The following is a 19,933-nucleotide window of genomic DNA, read 5'->3' on the forward strand; positions in this document are numbered from 1 at the left end:
TTGTATCTATTATTGCAAACAACAAAAACAAGCTTTAAAGATTCATGCTTAGCTGTTCTTTTAGGAGTATTAGCAAAAAAGTATGTCTAATTTTTTTGAAAAATGTGATCCTCTTCTGTAATTTCTAACAATTCATAAGAATTTTTCTGAGAAAAGTTGTTGTTTTTATTTATTAATTTACTAAGTTGACAATAGTTTCATATTTTCTTTGAACCAATTGCCAATATATAGTTGACTGTTATTTTTAAATTTCTTTCAATTTTTTCCCTTTTTAGGTTTCAAAGGAAACATGCAACACAGATATATTAGATAATGTATTTGCACACCTCTACATTGAGCTGCTAAGAAAGGTAAAAATTGATTTAAAAATGAATTTAAACTGTATTTCCGTCTTGTGAGTTATTTACTATTATTGTTTTCATGCATTGCGTTTGTTGCTCAATTTACATTTTAATAATTAAAACTCATGTCAAACAATTGTTAACAATGTTAAAAGAATTTTATATGGTGTAATTTGTTTATGTACTGTGAGGGGACACAGTTCAAAGAAAACTTTTAAACTAATCTAAGTTGCACAAATAAACACAGGAAAATTTTTTTATGATGATTAGGCACATTTGTAGTATGACTTATATGTCTTTAGTAAGGGACCCTACAATAGCTCACATACCTTCATACCAGTAGCAAAAAATCTCCAGCACAGCAGCATGTATATTATAACAGCATTTGCATAGTACTTTTTCGTGTAAGTTTTCTTTTTTGAATTGGAACAGCTGCTCAAAATACTTTAAAACAAAATTTTGGCTCTTTCTGCTCAAAAATGAAAAAATATATATATATTTCTTCAAAATTGCTCTCAGCTGTTCCAAAGCTTCTAATGTTCAATGAACTAATGACCATTGCTCAATGAACTTTGTTCATTGAGCAAAAAGTGTAGCTTTAACCCAATTTGGTGCTAAATTTGTCTTCAAAAATCAGTTTTGTCTCTCCAAAGAAGCAACCACAATTTTCGTTTTTTACCTATATATCAATTAACGTGTTTAGTTGGACTTTTTGTTTTCCTCATTGAATAGAGTGCATCCTATAACTAATTACTAAAATAACAAAATTCACTTGTCCAGTAATTCAGCTTAAGCTTTATAAAATTTCCAAATACGCAATTTATGTTGTTTCAAAAACACAATAAATCACAGAGGGAACACGAAAAGAAGGTATTATGCATTCTTTGAAGCATGGGAATATCCAACATGAAAAAAATCTCGTCAGCAGATGTATGTAAGCAAAATTATAACCAAACTTTAAATATGTATGAACAAAAGTCTTTTTCTTATTAATCTCATTTCTATTGTATCAAATTACATTCTTGCTTTTACCTAATGCAGGCATTTGACCAGTTCTACTTCAAAACCTTAATTGTCCAAAGCTCTTTTTGTTTTGAATTTTTTTGTTTTTTCTACGAACATAAAGAAGAATTTCAATGGGCATATTGATCGATGAATAAAGACAGGGGACAGAACGTTTTTAAAAAGTACTTAAAGATGCTTTTTAGATTGGGTGTTTGTAAAAATTGCTTAATTTTTTCTTTTCCTAAATTAAATTTTTTCTTTGCCACATTGATTGTCACTACAGGTAACAAAAAGCGTGATTTTCACAATGTTTTACTAATGATTTTCACAACTCATTGAGCCATAGTCTGTTCTTGTGTACCATTATACTTATCGTGTAGAAGCACCAATCATTTCAATGACTCGTGGATCTGCATGCGCTTATACTGTGCTGGATTCTTGCACTCATAGAGCAGTCAGCAAGCAGCACTTTGAAATTTTAGTCTCCCTTTGAATAATTTGATTTAATAAGGACTAATTGAGATTTTCTTTTTAATTATGAGAGTTGAGATGCCTGATTAACTGCCCTATATAATGAAGTAAAAAATTTGAGACTTTTTATTGTATCATGACTTTACCACATTCTTCATGGAAATTTGCTGCACTCTTAAATTGTTTTATGGAAAGAAAAAAAACCTGAATATCTTTTAATGGCAAGTTCTTAAAAAAAGAATGAATTGAGGAGCTTCCAATCTTTTAACATTTAGCAAATACAGGAAGAAACCTTATGTTACAGATTTTTCAATTCTAAATTATGCAATTTATATTTTTGTCCATTTTATATAAAAAAATAATTGAATTTAAACATTTAATAATTTTTGAATTATAAAATAGGATGAATGTAGGAACATTTTACTTTTAACAAAAATTTTTAGTTTCAATACTTGTTGTATTTTCATTTCAAAAATAATGAATTTTTTTTCATTGAAGAAATATCGACCAAATTACAGATTTTAATAAAAATTTAACATAGGCCATTCAGTAATTGTAATGTGAATTTATTAGTGTTTTCTTAATTTGTTTAAATATCTACACATCTTTATATGATCAATAATATTAATCTTATAAATGTTTTTATACAAAAACATTTATAAATAATTTTTATTTAAATCTAAAATATTCACTTGATAACTTAACCCTTTGCCTGTAATGCCTGAACTCTGTTCGGGTAAGGCAAATGCGCCAATTTTAGAATGCTGGCCTGAGTTTGCGCAAGAGAAAAATCGGTGTTTCACTTCCAATGCATAATATGTAATTTACCATTTTTCCATTGGATGGTGATACTTGTTTTTGAATTTTCCTGAGAAAGATTCTGTTCTTTTTAGCCATTTGTCAGATTTTTTTTCAAATTCTGCTGTTCTTCTCTTGGATGGAATTCATGACAGTTGATATAAATAATAATATTTTTCTATTAGTTTATTATATTTATCTTGAAATTTATGGCATTCAATTTATTTTGCTGTAATTTGAGAAAAATTACTGTACATTAACATTTCCCATTCATGTAAAAATGTTGAATATGGTAGTTATTTCATTTAAAATTTTGTTTTTATAGAAAATTATCTATTTCTAACATTTTGATGATATTAGGAAGCAAAATTAAAGAGACATTTTTTTCTTTTTTGGCGCGTTTTTCCCAAATATATTCCAGAGGCAAGAAGTTAAATTCAAGTTTAAGAAAGGTTTTTTACAATTTGTTGATTATATATATATATATATATATATATATATATATATATATATATATATATATATATATATATATATATATATATATATATATATATATATATATATATATATATATATGAATGTAATAATTTGCTGTTTAATACTTATACATATTTCAGTTACATCCATGTAAATAAGGAAGATTGATTTGCTCTGTCATGTGAAAATTGGAAGAGTTTATTTTTTATATTTCCTGATTTTAAATAATTTTTTCTTAATTTGAAATCTTACTAACAAATTGTAAGTCTTTGCATATATAAATTCATGAAGATGTTGAGCTTGAATAAAAATAACTATGGTTGTTTTCAATCAAGGATTAGTTTGTGATAATTGTACAATAGTCTTATCCATTTTAGTTAGAAATCTAAGCATTTTACTTAAAAAATGGTTTTTATTTGATATTAAGCAATGTGATTACAGGACTTTGACTGATAACTGATTTTTTTCAAAATTCATTTTGCCAAATCTTGATCAACTTTGGATAGATAAATTTTTCTATGTCAAGTTTTCACTAACTAGTTAAGTCTTTAGCATTATTATTTGGCAATATCTTTTTATGTCATTATAGTTGATGATGCATATTTTTGTGCATTAGGCTTTGCTGATATTTTATTGAAAAAGAGCCTTTAGACTAGTGCTGATGACTCTGGTGCAACTCCTTTACCTTATGTTGCTTTTCATAATTATGCTGTAAGAAATTCATTTACATTTTATTTATTGTATTTCTACATATTCACAATGTTCATAGATATGTTATTTGCTTATTTTAGCATATTTTTTCTCCATAAATTTACTTAATAATTAAAACTAAGACATGCTGAATGCTATTTTGGGTTCTGAGGGTTATTTTTGTCACTTATGTAGCTGTGATTTTCTTATATCTATATAAGGCTAAAACATTTTAACTGAATTCAAAATATCCGTTTTTCTCATTATCAGCATGATGGCATTTTTGAAACATATTTCTTTGTTCATTTATAAGTTCTTTACATCTTCTATTTCCCTCATTATTTTACTTAACTAAAGTTTAGAAATTCTTAAATTTTTGCTCTTGCATTTGGTATTATTTTTATAATTTATGTAGGGTTTTTTTTATTTATTAAGCTATTTTTTTAAAATTAACTCAATTTTTCCCCTCATACTTAGATATAGTATTTTTGGTATAAATGCCAATATTAAGTATAAATGCCTTATATATAGTATAGTATGATGATGGTATAAATGCCAAGTAGTAAATATATAATATAAATGCTAAGTTTTCCTCATAATTTGATATGGTTATATTTTTTAAACATATTTAACCCTGTTTGGATTTTTGAACTTGTATTTTAAATTAAAACTTTCTCAGTACAGAAATATATTTCAAATTTGTCAAAAAGAGCAATTATATTTCTCTAGATGAAATTCTTACTTAAATTAATGCAAAGTAGAGTTCTAGTTTTAAAATAAATTATTAATTTCTCTGAAGAAAAATAAATTTTCAATTTGGGTGTTTTATTTGTATGTTAATGAATGTCTGTTTAAAAAAAATATTTTTCTCTGTTTTGAAAAACGAAGATATGTAATTAGAGACCAATAAATAATTTAAAACCTAACCCTTATTTTTGTAAACATTTTACAGATTATTTTAGTTTTAAACATTATTAAATTAATTTTTTTAGAGTTACAACAATTACCTACCATATTCATAGTTGCCAACTCTACTGGAATTTCCAGGAGATTACTCGATTCTGCAAGTATCCCCTGGTCTACTGGTTTAATAAAAATTCTGATGGTTTTTATACATTTTAGAAAATTCCTAAAATTGAATAAGTTTCCTATCAAAATAAAAGTTTTGCACAGATTATTACTTGCTTAAATATTTAAATAAATATTACTAATACATAAGGAAGCGAGCCTCACTTATAATAATTAGTTTCAATCAAGTTCATTTAATGTAAATCATAACTGCAAAACATAGCAGTTTTTTTTATTTTGATGACTATAAAAACTTCTAAAATTCCGTATGTATAAAATATTAGTACATTATCTTGAAATTTATTTTATTTGATAAAATCTGCTGGATTTTTTTCCTATTCATGTTGGCAGCTATATATGTTACTCAGTAAAACATAACCAGGTATACATATCATTTTATGTTTATTTAAATGAGGCAATCATATTTTAAATTTATCATTTTTTAAATTTATATCATATTTTTCTAATCATATTTATTGATGAGATTATAAATATAATGAATCAAATAAAACTAAATTATATGCTTCCCTAATCAAAACTCTTAAGAAAGCTAAGTATGTTATTTTGTCAAACAAGCTAAATATGTTAATTACAAGCTCTGGTTTTCATTGCTTTTATAACTTGCTGCATCCAGGCAAAAGTTAAGAAGGTACGTATGAACTTAACATGTAATAACAATTAAAAATAATGTTTTTCATGATTTAGTGTATAAAAAAATTTAAAAGAAACATTTGCAATGAATCAGATGCATAATTATGGTAAGTTTCCTTCTCACTAACTTTAAAAGTGTAACAACTGTCTTTGAATTAACATGTTGTAGATACAGCTGAGAAATTTTAATTTTTATGAATTTTCTTCAGTGTATTTAAAGTTATTAAATATTTACGATGCATTTAAAGTTCAAGTTAAATCTCTTTTCAACACTTTGTTTTTGAAGCTACTGAAATTTTTAAGAATTGTTTTGTATATTTTGCTGGAAAGTTGTGGAAACATTTTTATCGAGATCTTTCATTTATGACATTGCTGATGCCAGTGGAAGGAATGCAATTTTATGGGCTGCTGCAAACAATGCTAATGACGTCATTGAAATTATGGCAAAGAATGGAGTTGTACTGGACTGTTCTGACAAAAATGGTTTGACAGGTATTAAGTTTCTTTTATACATATATATATATATACATTTTATATACATACATACATATATATATATATATATATATATATATATATATATATATATATATATATATATATATATATATATATATATATATATATATATATATATATATATATATATTTGTGGAAATTGATTTTATAACTTTAACTTAGCATCTGTTTCACATCTTTGATGAAATTCAATGAACATACAAAATAATCATATCCATGTTTATGCTCACTCCTTCATGTTATACTTCTAAGTAAAAAGTAAAGTAATACTTCTTCGATAATAATGCTTACTTTTTCTGATTTGTTTTTAATATATATATATATATATATATATATATGTTTGGTATATTTTGTAGACCTGCCCAGGAGGGCAGAAAATTATCAGATCATTTTATATTTCCCATAATATTTTTAATAATATTTTTTTAACGAAGGACAATAATTATTTAATTTAAAACAATTATTTAAAATTCAAGGTCTGCTTATAAACCCATGGACATTTAAAACCTGGTATTGTCAGGGAATTTTATTTTAACTCTAACAAGCACTAACTCTTTTTTTTCTTCTGAAATTGAATGCGAACTCTGTATAAAATTTAGGAATTAAAAATAACAAATACAAAAACTGCCATATTAAATTAATATATTAAAACAAAATTTAAAAATGTATATATTGATTATTTTTACAGAGAAAAATTTTGTAACAATGTTTTTGCATTTTGTTTTATTTTGTGACACATTTTTTATCCTCACAAAATTTTCTAGCAATTTTTTTGTTTTGTTAATTAGATAAAAAATTACCTGCATTTTTTCCTAGCCTGATTCGATCAATGTAACATATTCTGCAGGCGTGCCCAGCTGAACATGTAATAATTTTGAGTTTTTCTGTGAGCCCCTGATAATTACATTTAATTCAGGAAGATCAAAACTCTGTATTGTGTTAAGATGATTTTAATATGACACGCATTGGTCTTAACTCCCCTCCTCCCTTGGCAGCAAAAATAAGTAGATGGCAAACTCCCTCTCTCCTGCTGAGTGCTTATGCAATATTTAAACAGCCTTTTATCTAATTACCGTTAAGTAGTCAATTTTATCTAAATAATTATCTTGTAGCTCTTCATTATGCTTCTCTGAAAGGTCATCTATCTACAATTAAGTTATTGGTAAAGCATGGCGTGCCTATCAATAAGAAAGACAAATGTGGAATGACGCCATTGCTGAAAGCCTGTGAGTTAAGGGGTCGTACCCTTATTTATTATTTTTAGCAAATGTAGTCACAAATTCTTATAGATTAGAGATTCACAATTATTGATTTGTCTCTTTCATTTGATTTTAAAGATAATCTATTATTATCAATACATTACTCATATCGTAGAATTTTTTAATTTTGAATTGAGTTATCATCCTCTAAATTACATATTTAAAAAATATATTAGTGGCATATTTACAGTGATTTTAAAAATATTGGATTAATAAATTTTTTCAAATTTGAACTAAATATTGGTATGAAGAAAGATTAACTAATTGAAGCGTCTTTATTTTTTTAAGGCGACAGTACTGTAACAAAATTTTATATACTAATCTTAGACTCACATTATTTGTTCATTTATGCAACAAAATAAAATTATCTTACTTTCTGTTCTGAACTAAATAATTCTGAATTTAAAAATCGTGCATTATTTTTTTGCAATAGAATTTGCCTTTATCCTGCACTAAACATACCAACACTTAATACATGCCTATTTCTACCATAGCCTGTCAAATGACCAGATTTTATGTTTCTTGATTGAATGTATCAAAGATGGATGTTAGGAAGGAAATAAAACTAAAAAAACTTTATTATAATTAAACAAATTGTATATTGCCAATTTTTATGTATTACAAACACAAAGAAAAAGAATTTTTAAATCATTGCTTAAGTCATTTTTTACATATACAGGGTGTTTCTATTGTACATTTTCCGCAAACATATTTCTTCTAATTACTATTATTTCTATAATTATAAGAATTATAATGCTTATAATTATTCTTATAGTTAATATTATTTCTTCTAAAAACTTTTGCTGTCTTGATTGTTTCGAGATTTTTCTGGGTAAAAACTAACAGTTAGTTAAATATTAAGGAAAGCTATCAAAATAAAATATAAGCTACTCACCAAAACATTTAGTTTTTGCCACTTTTTCTGACACAAAAATGCCAATCTAAAATTTTGGTACTTTCTCGACATTTGAAGTCACAGTTAATCTGATTGAACTAACTATGCAACAGTCTGCAGAAATGTGCAACTCATCCAATGCAATACGTTGAACACACATTATATTGTAATTTCTGATTCGATAACCTTATAAAGCAATAAGTTTTTCTCCCTGTCAAATGACTGGCTGTGGTAGAAATTGGTATACGACAAGTATTATTTGAAACAGACAAAATACAAAAAATAATAATAATAATAGTAGAATATTAACCGTATATAATTGTTAAAAAAAGTCATGTAGTCAAATGTGCAAAAACGATAAGATAATAAACACATTTTCGATTCAAAAGTTCTTAAACGGTCATTTGACTGATTATGGTATGTTTTATGTTAAGGAATTTTAAATGATTTAAAATTCCTGATTTTCAGTCACCTGAAATAATAAATAGTTTAATAAACAAAGCTAAATTATATTTAAGGCTATTGAAACATAGCTACTGTAATAACAAAAAGTAAGAAATGGGATGGAATGTCTAAATCAAAATAGACTAATCAAATTTATAACAGGAATAAACCAAGAATTGACCAAAATGTCCATATGTAAATAATTGTTTATAATATAAATGATTTTATTTATGTGTGCCTTAGGAGGACATGCATATTTATTTCAAATGTTACTCCACAAAGAAATGCCTGCAAACATTCAGAATGCTTTTGGGTAAAAATCTCACTATATATTTTAAAGAAATGTGTTGATTTTTTATATTAATATCATTTTATAACGCATAAGTTCTAAGTAATGTTATTTTCCAATGTTCAATTTGAAAAAAAGATCTTTTTTAATTTAATCTTTTAATAGAAATTAATGTTTGTGTATTCAAATTAGCTCTAATGTCATTTTTCACGTAGTACATTGCTTAATGTGAAAAAAAATCAATTGAATTTTTTTATAGATATGAATGTCTATGTATTTGCATTTGCTTCATTGTCATTTTTCACTAACATTGTTTACTTTGAAAAAAACAATAATAATTTTTTTTACCCAATTCCATTTAAGGAAATTAAGGATTGTGTTTTAAGGAAATTTGTCTTTATGTATATACATAAACTTTGTAGATATTTTTTAAAAATTTATTTTATGTGTGCACTAAATCATGCCAGATGATATTAATTATTTTTATTTTGTAAGTTAATAAATAGAAATAATCATTATTATTGGTTCTAAGATTTTATCTTGATGTTGAATCTTTTTAAACTGATTTTGTGATTCCATGCTTTTTTCTCTCAGTCATTTACTATAAAATTGATTAGTTTTATTCTTTTTATTAGTTTTATAACTCTTTGTCTTTTTCAATTTGTTCAGTTTTGAGTATTGTCCACCCCTTGAATTAAAATTCATTGTTAAAATTTTTTTAATGCTTTTCTTTTAATTAGTTGTGAAATCTATCCTTGTTATTAGGTTAGATTTGTATATTTCTGACTATAGATCTGAATCTGTATAATAGCTGTAATTGTTTTGAATGCATCCTTTTTAATAGGTTTTATATTGATTTGGTTGATATTTTCGTTTTCTTTAGAATAGTTCTATTAGTTTTTTGTTTGTCTAAATTTTGTACAACTAAAATTTTTCAATTGTAATTTGAGACCTTATCTTTTTACATTGTTTAACTGATAAAAAAGAGCAAAATGTGAACTTATTTTTTTCTAAATTAGCTTAATTTGGTCTGTCAAATTGTCTAGTAATGTATAGTAACGTGTAAAGCAATGAAATAAAATAATAACTTTTAACAAAAACTTTTTCAGTAATGTAAACAGGTAAAATCATATCTCCTGAATACCGATCACAGTATTTGTGTTTAGTATAGCTTTTTTTAGTAGTTTTTATGGTATTTGCCTGTTTTTTGCCGCATTATGTTGTTCAAGTGTTTTTTTTTTTTTTTTTTTTTTTTTTTTTTTTTTTGAATCCTAAACAGGTCACATGTCTGTCCATCAATTTCATTTTCATCATTTAATGAAAATGAATTTCTATGTATTTACATTAACTTTGTGGATTTTTTTTTTAATTTCAAAATAGTAGTGCTCCAATGCTAAATCATGCCAGAATATGATTTTTTAATTTTATTTATTTATTTTATTTAAACTAATAAATAATAATGATTAAGACAGGACTTAAATTTTTATCATCTTAATCTTAAGTAACTCAATTTTTTTCAAATTGGTTTCATAATTTTTTTCTTACTGTTACAGTCATTGATATAAAATATATTAGTTTCATAATAACTCTTTTTTTACTTGTTCCAGTTTTTGCTTTAGTCTATCCCTTTTGATTGAAATACATAGTTAAATGTTTTCATCATCTTATTTCAGAATTTTTTTATCCTAATTGAGTCACATATCTTCACCCATTTCATTTTCCTCATTTTACAGAAATGAGTCTATATATTTACATCTAACTATGTATCAAATTTTAAAATAAATTCAATCGTAATTTTCGATAATCGTAATTTTAAAATATGATTATCGAAATTAATTTTTAAAAAACAGCCATGAAAGAAACAGTAAATGCAAATTAAAAAACAGTAAATGCATATGCTTGTTTCCGTAAAATGAAGATGAAACCCATGTGACCCAATTAGGATTTTAAAAAAAATACTAAACATCATACATATATATGATAATCATATGCATGATAAAGCAAAAAGGATCGACTATTTAAGCACTAAAAAAATGACTCTGAATTAATTATATCCAGCAATGATGAATTTACTTGTTTTTTTAACCACAAAACGTGTCCTGTATTTTAATTATTTTTATTTTATTGCTTTAGAATAGATAATAATTGGGTCACATGCAGAGGTGATTGTACTCTGGAAAAAATCTGGTTTTCCGGATTTTTCCCTAACCACGTTCTGGAAGTTTCCAGAAGTTTCAAGAAATCATCTTTCACATTTATGTATAAAAATTCTCGTATATTTTATCTAAAAATATTAGAACTAGAATTTATACTTGGCATCTTTCATTTGTAAATATTTTTTTCTGGTAGAATAATAAATGTGATTAGAGATAAAAGTAAACTTATACATAATTATTCATTTAAATTATGCTGTATATAATTTATTTAGAATTTAATGTTTTGAAAATATCAATGATTTAACATTAATTTTTTGAAATCCGTCATGAATGATTTTACTCAAGAAATTTTCAGGAATTTTGAGTTGGGCTCACAATCAACCCTGCACATTTCTGTGCATGTATTTTACATATTATTTTCTACATACGGAGACAACCCCTACTTCTTTGGAATGATGTATTTTTCTGTCCTTTGATTTTAGTCACTCGGTTTTTAATTCTTTTTTTTTCTCTCATCGGTTTTAATTCTTTTTTTTTTCTTCATACCTCTACATTATGCTTGTATGAGAAGTGGTTATTTGAATTGTGTATCAGTGCTTCTTGAATCGAATTTAGATCCTAACATTGTTGATAATAAGGTACCAATACTTTTGTTACTTTCTTACATTGTGTTTTTACTAGTATAACTACATTTTCAAAAGAATTTTATGAAAAACACCGACTATCTGGAATTTAACTAACTGCTCTTGTAATCAACATTTTCTAAAGTTCAATAAATAAAATCTTAAAAAAATTAGAACTTTTCGACAATCTCATTAAAAGGAAGTTAGTAAATTCTTTTGGTATAAAAATTAATTCATCCGTAGTACTTTTACTCACTTATTTAATCTACTTTAGTTATGATTCCTGCAGATTATTTATTTTCTACTTTGACACTTTAAACTTATTTTATCTGTTTTACAAAATCTTTGTAATTCGTATTTATCTTCATAATTTTCATTTACCATTATTATAGTCTCTAACAATTATAGTTCATTTAACTTTATTTTTAAATGTGGATTTCATGATGTCTTAAATTTTTTTAAGTCTGGGTTCTTTTTCAAAAAAATATGGTTATACCGAAAAACAAGGTTTTTGATTCTTGAATATTTGGAATTTTGCTGAAAATCTGTCACTTTCAGATACTCAAGTTTTTACTGTATTTAATTCATTTACTAATTAGTATTTTTGTTTGAGTTTTTCTTTATAAATTAAACTGGGGCTTCAATGGTCAGCTTTGCTATCTAAGACTTGCTTATTCATATTATTAGTTCTGTTTTTATATAATAATTTAATCCTTTTTATTAAATTTTTTTTACCAACTAGAACTTGTTTCAAATGCTATATATACTGAATTGTTGATCTATTAATAATACAGTGGAAGATTTATACTATTTAATTCTATAAAATGCAATTCTCGATGAACCACATTAACTTAATTAAAGCATATTTAAATTGATAAATTTTGTTGGATTTTATTTCTAATTCTTCTGATAATTTTAATCTTTTACTATGAATTAATGCTTAAATGCATATTTTTGTGTTACAAAATATTTGCATTTTAAAATTAATTGAATTGAATATCAAGATTTATATCGGGCTATTTAGTGGTTAAGTTTAATGATATGCAAAATTATCGATATTACTGACAATTCTACATAATACAAAGACTAATGTTTGAAGGTTTGCATTATGTAGAACTTTCAGGGATGAGAGTTTTTTTTCCTGCTTTTTGGTGGAATTCCGCTGGTATTTTAATTTAATAAAGAATATCTTAAATTTTTTTTTATTATAAAGTTCCGCTTTTTCGAATTTTTAAAAAAGGGATTTATTTGTGGCAATTTTTCTTACGTATGAAAATGTGGTTTAAAATTGCATTTAAGTAAATCTTAAACCACACTTTGCAATTCGTATTTGCACAATTTAAAATTATACATTGCAATTCATATCTGTGTGGTTAAGACATCTTACATTCAGATTCATATTTAGGCAATTTTAAAATCATGTATCAAGGTTTGTATTCCCACAGTTTAAAAAAAATAATAAATACTGCACATCGATATTTTTTATTAAAACATTTATAATATTAATTATACGCATATATACTTCACGTGTGCACTCTTTCCTCACTAAAAGTTCTTGTATTTGTTCAATAACCTAAATGTGTTTTGCACATAGCATTTTTGAACTTCTATTATTGTACAGCAATAAAATAGCAGTTATTTTTTTGCATTTTACACCCTATTTATGAATTGATTCATGAATTATTTCATGTTTTGCATGTTTCTTTGAAATTGTTCATCAATATAAAATTTCATTATTATTATTTTTATTACTGTATGATTTGTTTTTTATTGTTTTTATTGTACATATTAAATTTTTCAAGGGTAAATTACTTCTGCATTGGGCAGTATTGGCTAATCATTGGGAAATTGTAAAGTTGCTATGTGATTATGAGACAGATGTAAATACAATGATTAAGAAAAATGATTGGTAAAATAATTTATTTTCTTGTTTTATTCCCTTTGATTTTAATTTACTATTTGGTTTTAAGGATTTTCTTAAAATTAGACTATTTTGTTTTTGTTTGTTTGTGTTTTTGTTTGCCTTTTCAAAGCAGGCAAATCCTTAAAATGAGAAAAAAAAGTGGGAAATCCAGTTAACAAATAACAATTTCCAACTATAAAAATTTCAAATTTTTTGTTGTTTTTCTACTTAGGATGTTGCAAAATCACCTTGCTTTTAAAAACTTTCTATCATGCACTTTTCAAAATTTATAAAAAAAACTAATTTTAATTAACTTTAAATCCAGAGATAGATTATTGCCAGAAGCTGCAAAAAAAAATTTTATTGTAGCTTATTGGTTGGGGGGAGGGAATCATTCATAAATTAATTTTTGTTCAGTTATACATTGTATCAACTAAACTGAGTTTTCCATGTACAGTTTTGGCATCTAAGTTTTTAATATTTATATTAACAGTTTTATATTTGTGATTGTAATTTAATCTTATTAAATTAAAACTTTATATTACTAGCATTGAAAATTTTTACCAATATGTATTTTCTTAAAACTATTGATATTATTTTGTTAAAAGTTAGAAAAAAAACTTGCAATTATTTTTATAAAATTTTAGATTTTGTACTTTTAGCCCCATAAAGCATTATTGTGCTAATAATTTTTAGTTAATTAATTTTTAAATTCTGAATTTTGCGACACATTTTATATACGCTAGATTTATGTATGTATGTATATATGTGTGTGTATATATATATATCCTTCCAGGATGCGCATCTGCCCAATTTTAAGACAAATTCGGTTTTTGATGAATTTTTTTAGCAGATCACAGCTGTGATGTTCGATGGTTTTTTCTGTTCTGACTTTCAACCCTTTCCCACATCATGGAATGTAAAAACAGGAAGTCGCATAATAATTTTTATTTTCAATCAAAGTTTTGTGTTACTTGATTCCTTGATTGTAAAATTTACTGCACGCAGGTCATCAGTGAAAATTCGAAAAATATTTCCTTCTCAAACTTTTTGTCATTTTGTGTTAATAATTAGTGTGTATTATTTTAATTTGTATAAATTAAAATCTATAATTTTTATATTGGTTTTGATTGCTAAAAAATATATGCATTAGCTGATTTAACCTGCATTCTTTGAGAATTGTCTGATGAATCAAAAGAAGAGAAGGAAACATTTTGGATTTGAGATCGATACTAATAATAGATTGATAGTAATAATAAATTGATAGATTGAATAAATAAAAATATTAAAATTATTGTTAGTTTAAAACCAGTTATTTATTTTTCTTGACTTTCAACGTAGTAAAATTCTTTGTGGATGTAAGTAATGTTAAATTCACATATTTACCTATCAAGATTTTCTTTGTTTAATATTCAACTGTCTTGAATTTTAAAATATAGTTATCAATTAACAGATTTTAATTTATCTATAATAAAATAGAACATTGCTTTTCTACCTAACTAATATAGGCATTTAAAAATAATTTACTTTCATTTGAATGTAGAATGTATTTGTAAGGTTAAGAATGTATTTTGCAACAATAAGCTTAATTTTATTTCTTGACAAATTTATTATCAATATTCATGTATTTTTGTCATTTTTAGTGCCAATAATGGTAAAATAACAGCTGTTGTAAGAAATACGACACATGGTCACTCATGTAAAATTGCTGAGCATGCATGCTGGAAGAGTATATATATATATATATATATATATATATATATATATATATATATATATATATATATATATATATATATATATATATATATTAAGCTTATTAATTTTCTTCGTTTTTCTCTCTTTTCTTTTTATCATATATATATATATATATATATATATATATATATATATATATATATATATATATATATATATATATATATATATACATATATATAACTATCCCTGAATGCTGCAAGAATTTATAAAAAATTTACTCTTTTTTTTTAAAATTTATAACTAATTTGGACATTTTTAGATGTTTATAAAGAGCTATCATACATTATTGAATCTGTGAACCTTTAGTTTAACATAACTTATATTCGAAGCAAAAAAATCATGATTATTTAGACACAGGAAAAGGTTCTTGTTTGGATAAAGGGAACCATAGTATGTTTATTGCTTACTTTATTAGTAGTTAATCTATATTTTATTGCTTCAGTCAATGTAACATAAAGTATATCCATTACTATATAGAAACTTAACTAATGATTGTAAATAAAATTCTGCTTTCTTAGTTAATTTGTGTGAAAATATTACACAATTGTTGAACCTTATGTGAGGATAAATTAATCAAGGGTGACCAAGTTCATGGCTGTTGGAGTATAACTACCGGTTCTTTTCGCTTCACTGGGCGCAAGCGAATAGTCACTAAAAATGTATGCATGTGCTTGTCTTAGTTGTTATTATGTGTTTGTGAGAATATGTACTAAAGACCTAATAAATATTGACCAGATCTGAAAGTGCGAGCATGTAAGAGGCAAAAATTAAATCCACAGTTTCTAAAGCGATTTGAGTTTGTAGTTATATATTGTTTTGATTTTGGATTATAAATCTCAAAATAACTGAAACTCTACTTTTTTAAAAGGTATCTGGTATAAAATCTAAGTAAATATGTGCACTACTTATAAATTTGCTTTTGTTTGGACCAGAGGGGTCATTATATTGAGCGTCAACTGTATTTATATTATTTTATAGAATATAACTCAGCTAGAGACTGAAGCTTTAAGTGGCGTTAAGTGAAAACTCTAATATAACATTTCTTGTTCTTATAAAACAGAATAATCTTTGTCTTTTTAAAATTTCTAATACATGTTTACTAATTTTGCCTATGAATAATTGCAGTCCTTATAATTTAGCAAATTCTTGAAAATATTTACATTTTTTTTATAGAATTGTTAAAATTGGAGGTGGGTTTTATCATTGAATAGCTTTTTCTGGAGTCCTTAAGCATAGCAAGGATACCAGTAATGAGTGCATCAGCACCCATTAATGATCCTGTTGCTGTTATGAATACTTACCGCTCATATGTATCAATGCTCAAAAATCCTGTTGCAAGTAAGTTTAATAATTAGTCATTGGGAATTAAAAAATCAGAATTTATTTTCACTTGAAAATTTCTCATAGCAATTAAGTATTTGAGATTACATAGATATTATATTTAGTACTAAGGATGTACCTAATGAACAACTATATACTTATGGCTCATGTTACTTTGTTGGTAATGTTTACAATTCTCATACATTGATATTCACAAAAAATAAAATAACCAAAGTAATATACTTATAAATAAATCTTACTTATCTACTTAAATCATACTTACAGATAACTATATACCTATAAATAAATCATTGTATTTATCTGCACCTGATCAAAAATCATACTTAAATATTCTTACTTCTCATTTTTAGTTTAATCAAATCCACATTTCTTTTTAAAGCAAAACCTTGATCAAATATATTTTATGCATTTATTGTAGTAACCTGTAATTATAGCTTATTTTATTTTTTGTTTATTTATCTGTCATTAATTCACTTTTCCTATTGATTTTTATATTGCACAACTTAAATTTTCTCTTTTCTTTTCTTTTATAGAGGATGAAAGTAAATTGAAAGCGTTGCCAGAATTGAGTGGAGAGCTTGAAGTAAGGTTTAAATTTAATATAGTAAAATTCTATATTCAGAATGTCATTGTATGGGGAATTTGAAATTTATTTTTTCAGTTTCAGAAATGACAGTTCATTTTTCATATTTTCGCAGATTATGTATGCCACAATTAAAGTCATTGTGCCGTTAAGCCCAGCATTCAATTCAATTTTGACTACCGAATTACAGGAACCTTTTTAAACCCCTCCCTATTTATTTAAATTTGCCTCCTATTTTTTGGTTTCATTTTTCACTTTTTTACCAATTTTTTTTCTTTTACATTAAATGCAATTGGCAGTTTAGTTTCCCATATATTGATAAAAAATTTTATTTAGAAATTAATGTTTTAGCATCAATTGTGTGAAGATCATTGAATTTAATTGAATGGCAATTAAGAATTTAAATTCTAAGAATTAAGGAGCATTCAAGTGATTGGCTCAAAAGCTTTTTAAAAACTGTTTAAGCAAGCTGAGACATAAAAACACTATTTATCCTCCCTCCTATATTAGTATTAATATACTATTAATGATAAACACATGTTATTAGTTTTATTACTCTAATGAAGAAAAAAAAATATTTATTTTGATACATTACAGTTTGAATTTGAAGCCTAAAGACTAGAGGCACACCATTGAAATCAAGCATACAATGTTTATAAAAATATTTTTTTAAATAATAAATAAAAATAAAAGAATTTGAATAGATGTTTAAATAACAATGATAAAAAGAATATTTTAATAAAATATTTGTGTTTTAATTTTATAATAAAAGTATCCTTTTATTTTTCAGACTATTGTTAGTAATCCACAATATCCTTCATTTATGGATCAGGCTATAAAAATTTTCATCAGAATTTTAGGAGATGAAGAACCACAGTTCATTGCTGAAAAAACCACTCATGTATGTATTTTCATGTCATGCCAATGGGTCATTTTGTATATTTTAATGTACATATTTTTATATATATCCTGTATTATTTTTTATGAAGATAGCCAATCTAAATTTTTTTCATTTACTCTTTTATATTTTTTTTATTCATACATTGTCAATTATTTAGTTTACATAACTGATGAACTTAATGATTACAGTTAATAGTCATTGATATGGGTTTAAGATAACAAAATTTGAACAGTATTTAAAAAATAATCTCATTGTTGCTAATGTCTGTAGGTTATGTAGTGTGTGTATGAAATCAACCTCATTTTAATGTCTTGGCAGAATAATCTGGTTTTTTCTATTTACGCTTGATCTCAGTATGTTTTTATACTCAAGAATGCTGTTTTTAAAAATTAGATTAAATCGGGTTAGTAATTGTCCTGATAATATTGATGTTCCTGATAAGAAATATTTTTTCTGTATTTGACCTGAATTTTGTGTGCGGATAGAATATTTGATTTTTGAGGAATGAATATGCAGATTTTTGAGAAAGTAGATTTAAAGAATTGAAAAATTTTGATCCAATATCTCTTTTCTTTCTTTTTTAAATGCTTGTCATAATCGCAATGTTTGATAGTTCCAATATAGGGACTGTCTATTGATTATTTACATGGTTTAGATATTTGGAGTCTTACCCAGAGGATTCATTGTTTCAACCTCTTTGGGAATTACGTCATTCAATGGAAAGGAAAATTGATAAGCAATTTTGCAACATCAAATTTTTATGATGTCGATTTCAAGGGTGATATGCCTACTTATTATTTTCACCAAATACAATAAAAAATCTTGAACGATTTCAAAGTTGCACAAATATTGATTGTTTTCTTTCATGTGATTCAGTCAACAAGCAGTTATAAAACTTTTAAATGATGAATTAGGGGATTGCTTACTAAAATTAGTGTTCTACATAAATGTTAAGTGGCATATTCATAGCATTTTTGTTTTGAGATCATTGAAACCCTTCTTTAAAGAGATTAAAGAAATCTTCAATTCAATTACACATTTGTATTATATATTGGTATGAGTAAAATATTAACGAATTGATACTGCTCATTTTTTTAATGCAACAGTGTCATCAAATTTTTCCATGTTTTGATTTGGAACTATTATTTGCTGTTCTGTATTGATAAAATTATTCTGGAAACTTTTTGCTATGAACAAGTTATTTTTTTGCTGTGAAATTTTATTTTGTTACTATTAAGTAGAGCAAATTATACTTTTCAATTAACTGTTCTGAAAAATGCTATGCTGTTCCAAATCTGTTCTAATTTTGTCCTGTTTTTTTATTTTTAAATTGCTGTCTTGATTTGTTCTTTGCCCTGCTACAAAGCTTGCTTAATGTCTTCAGCTTGGGCATTTTATTTAATAATAATGTGTATAACCTTTTTTTTTATTTAAATATATTTGCAGTTTTATGTCTGTTCAAGTTTTTAGAGATTTATTAAATGTTTTTAAATTTACTAGCAAATAGGATATTTTATATTTTCATCATATAATTTCAAAATTATATTTGAGAACTCTACTTCTTGTTATATAATATTTTAAGCATAAAAATCTGTCTGTTGTCTAATATTTTATTGACAATTTTTTTTAAAGGTAACTAATCGAACCAAATTTTAATTTTAATATTATGATATATTGTCACGAAACATGCATATTTCACAGTGTATTACAATATTTTTAAATTTTAACTTTTGACTTTGGTCAAGTTTTTGTTAA

The 19,933-nt window shown here is 25.0% G+C and overlaps 1 protein-coding gene across 5 annotated transcripts in view; it reads left to right on the plus strand.

The window, feature by feature from the left end:
• Positions 1-19,933, plus strand: part of LOC147806657 (transcription-associated protein 1-like) — a 59,776-nt gene that overhangs the window by 5,870 nt on the left and 33,973 nt on the right. The window contains exons 5-11 of one of the 5 annotated variants that reach the window (XM_087149241.1): positions 276-350; positions 5,887-5,996; positions 7,136-7,249; positions 13,492-13,598; positions 16,527-16,691; positions 17,228-17,277; positions 18,068-18,178. In XM_087149241.1, the coding sequence (XP_087005367.1) occupies positions 16,604-16,691; positions 17,228-17,277; positions 18,068-18,178 (249 nt within the window). In that variant the 5' untranslated portion in view covers positions 276-350; positions 5,887-5,996; positions 7,136-7,249; positions 13,492-13,598; positions 16,527-16,603. Of the gene's footprint in view, positions 1-275; positions 351-5,732; positions 5,997-7,135; positions 7,250-10,151; positions 11,705-13,491; positions 13,599-16,526; positions 16,692-17,227; positions 17,278-18,067; positions 18,179-19,933 lie in introns of those variants that run through there. The other 4 variants (XM_087149242.1, XM_087149243.1, XM_087149244.1 and 1 more) reach the window with 4 other exon arrangements.

Source organism: Parasteatoda tepidariorum, chromosome 8 (assembly GCF_982258835.1).
Source record: "Parasteatoda tepidariorum strain Cologne lab strain chromosome 8, Ptep-v5.0, whole genome shotgun sequence".
NCBI lineage: Eukaryota > Metazoa > Arthropoda > Arachnida > Araneae > Theridiidae > Parasteatoda > Parasteatoda tepidariorum.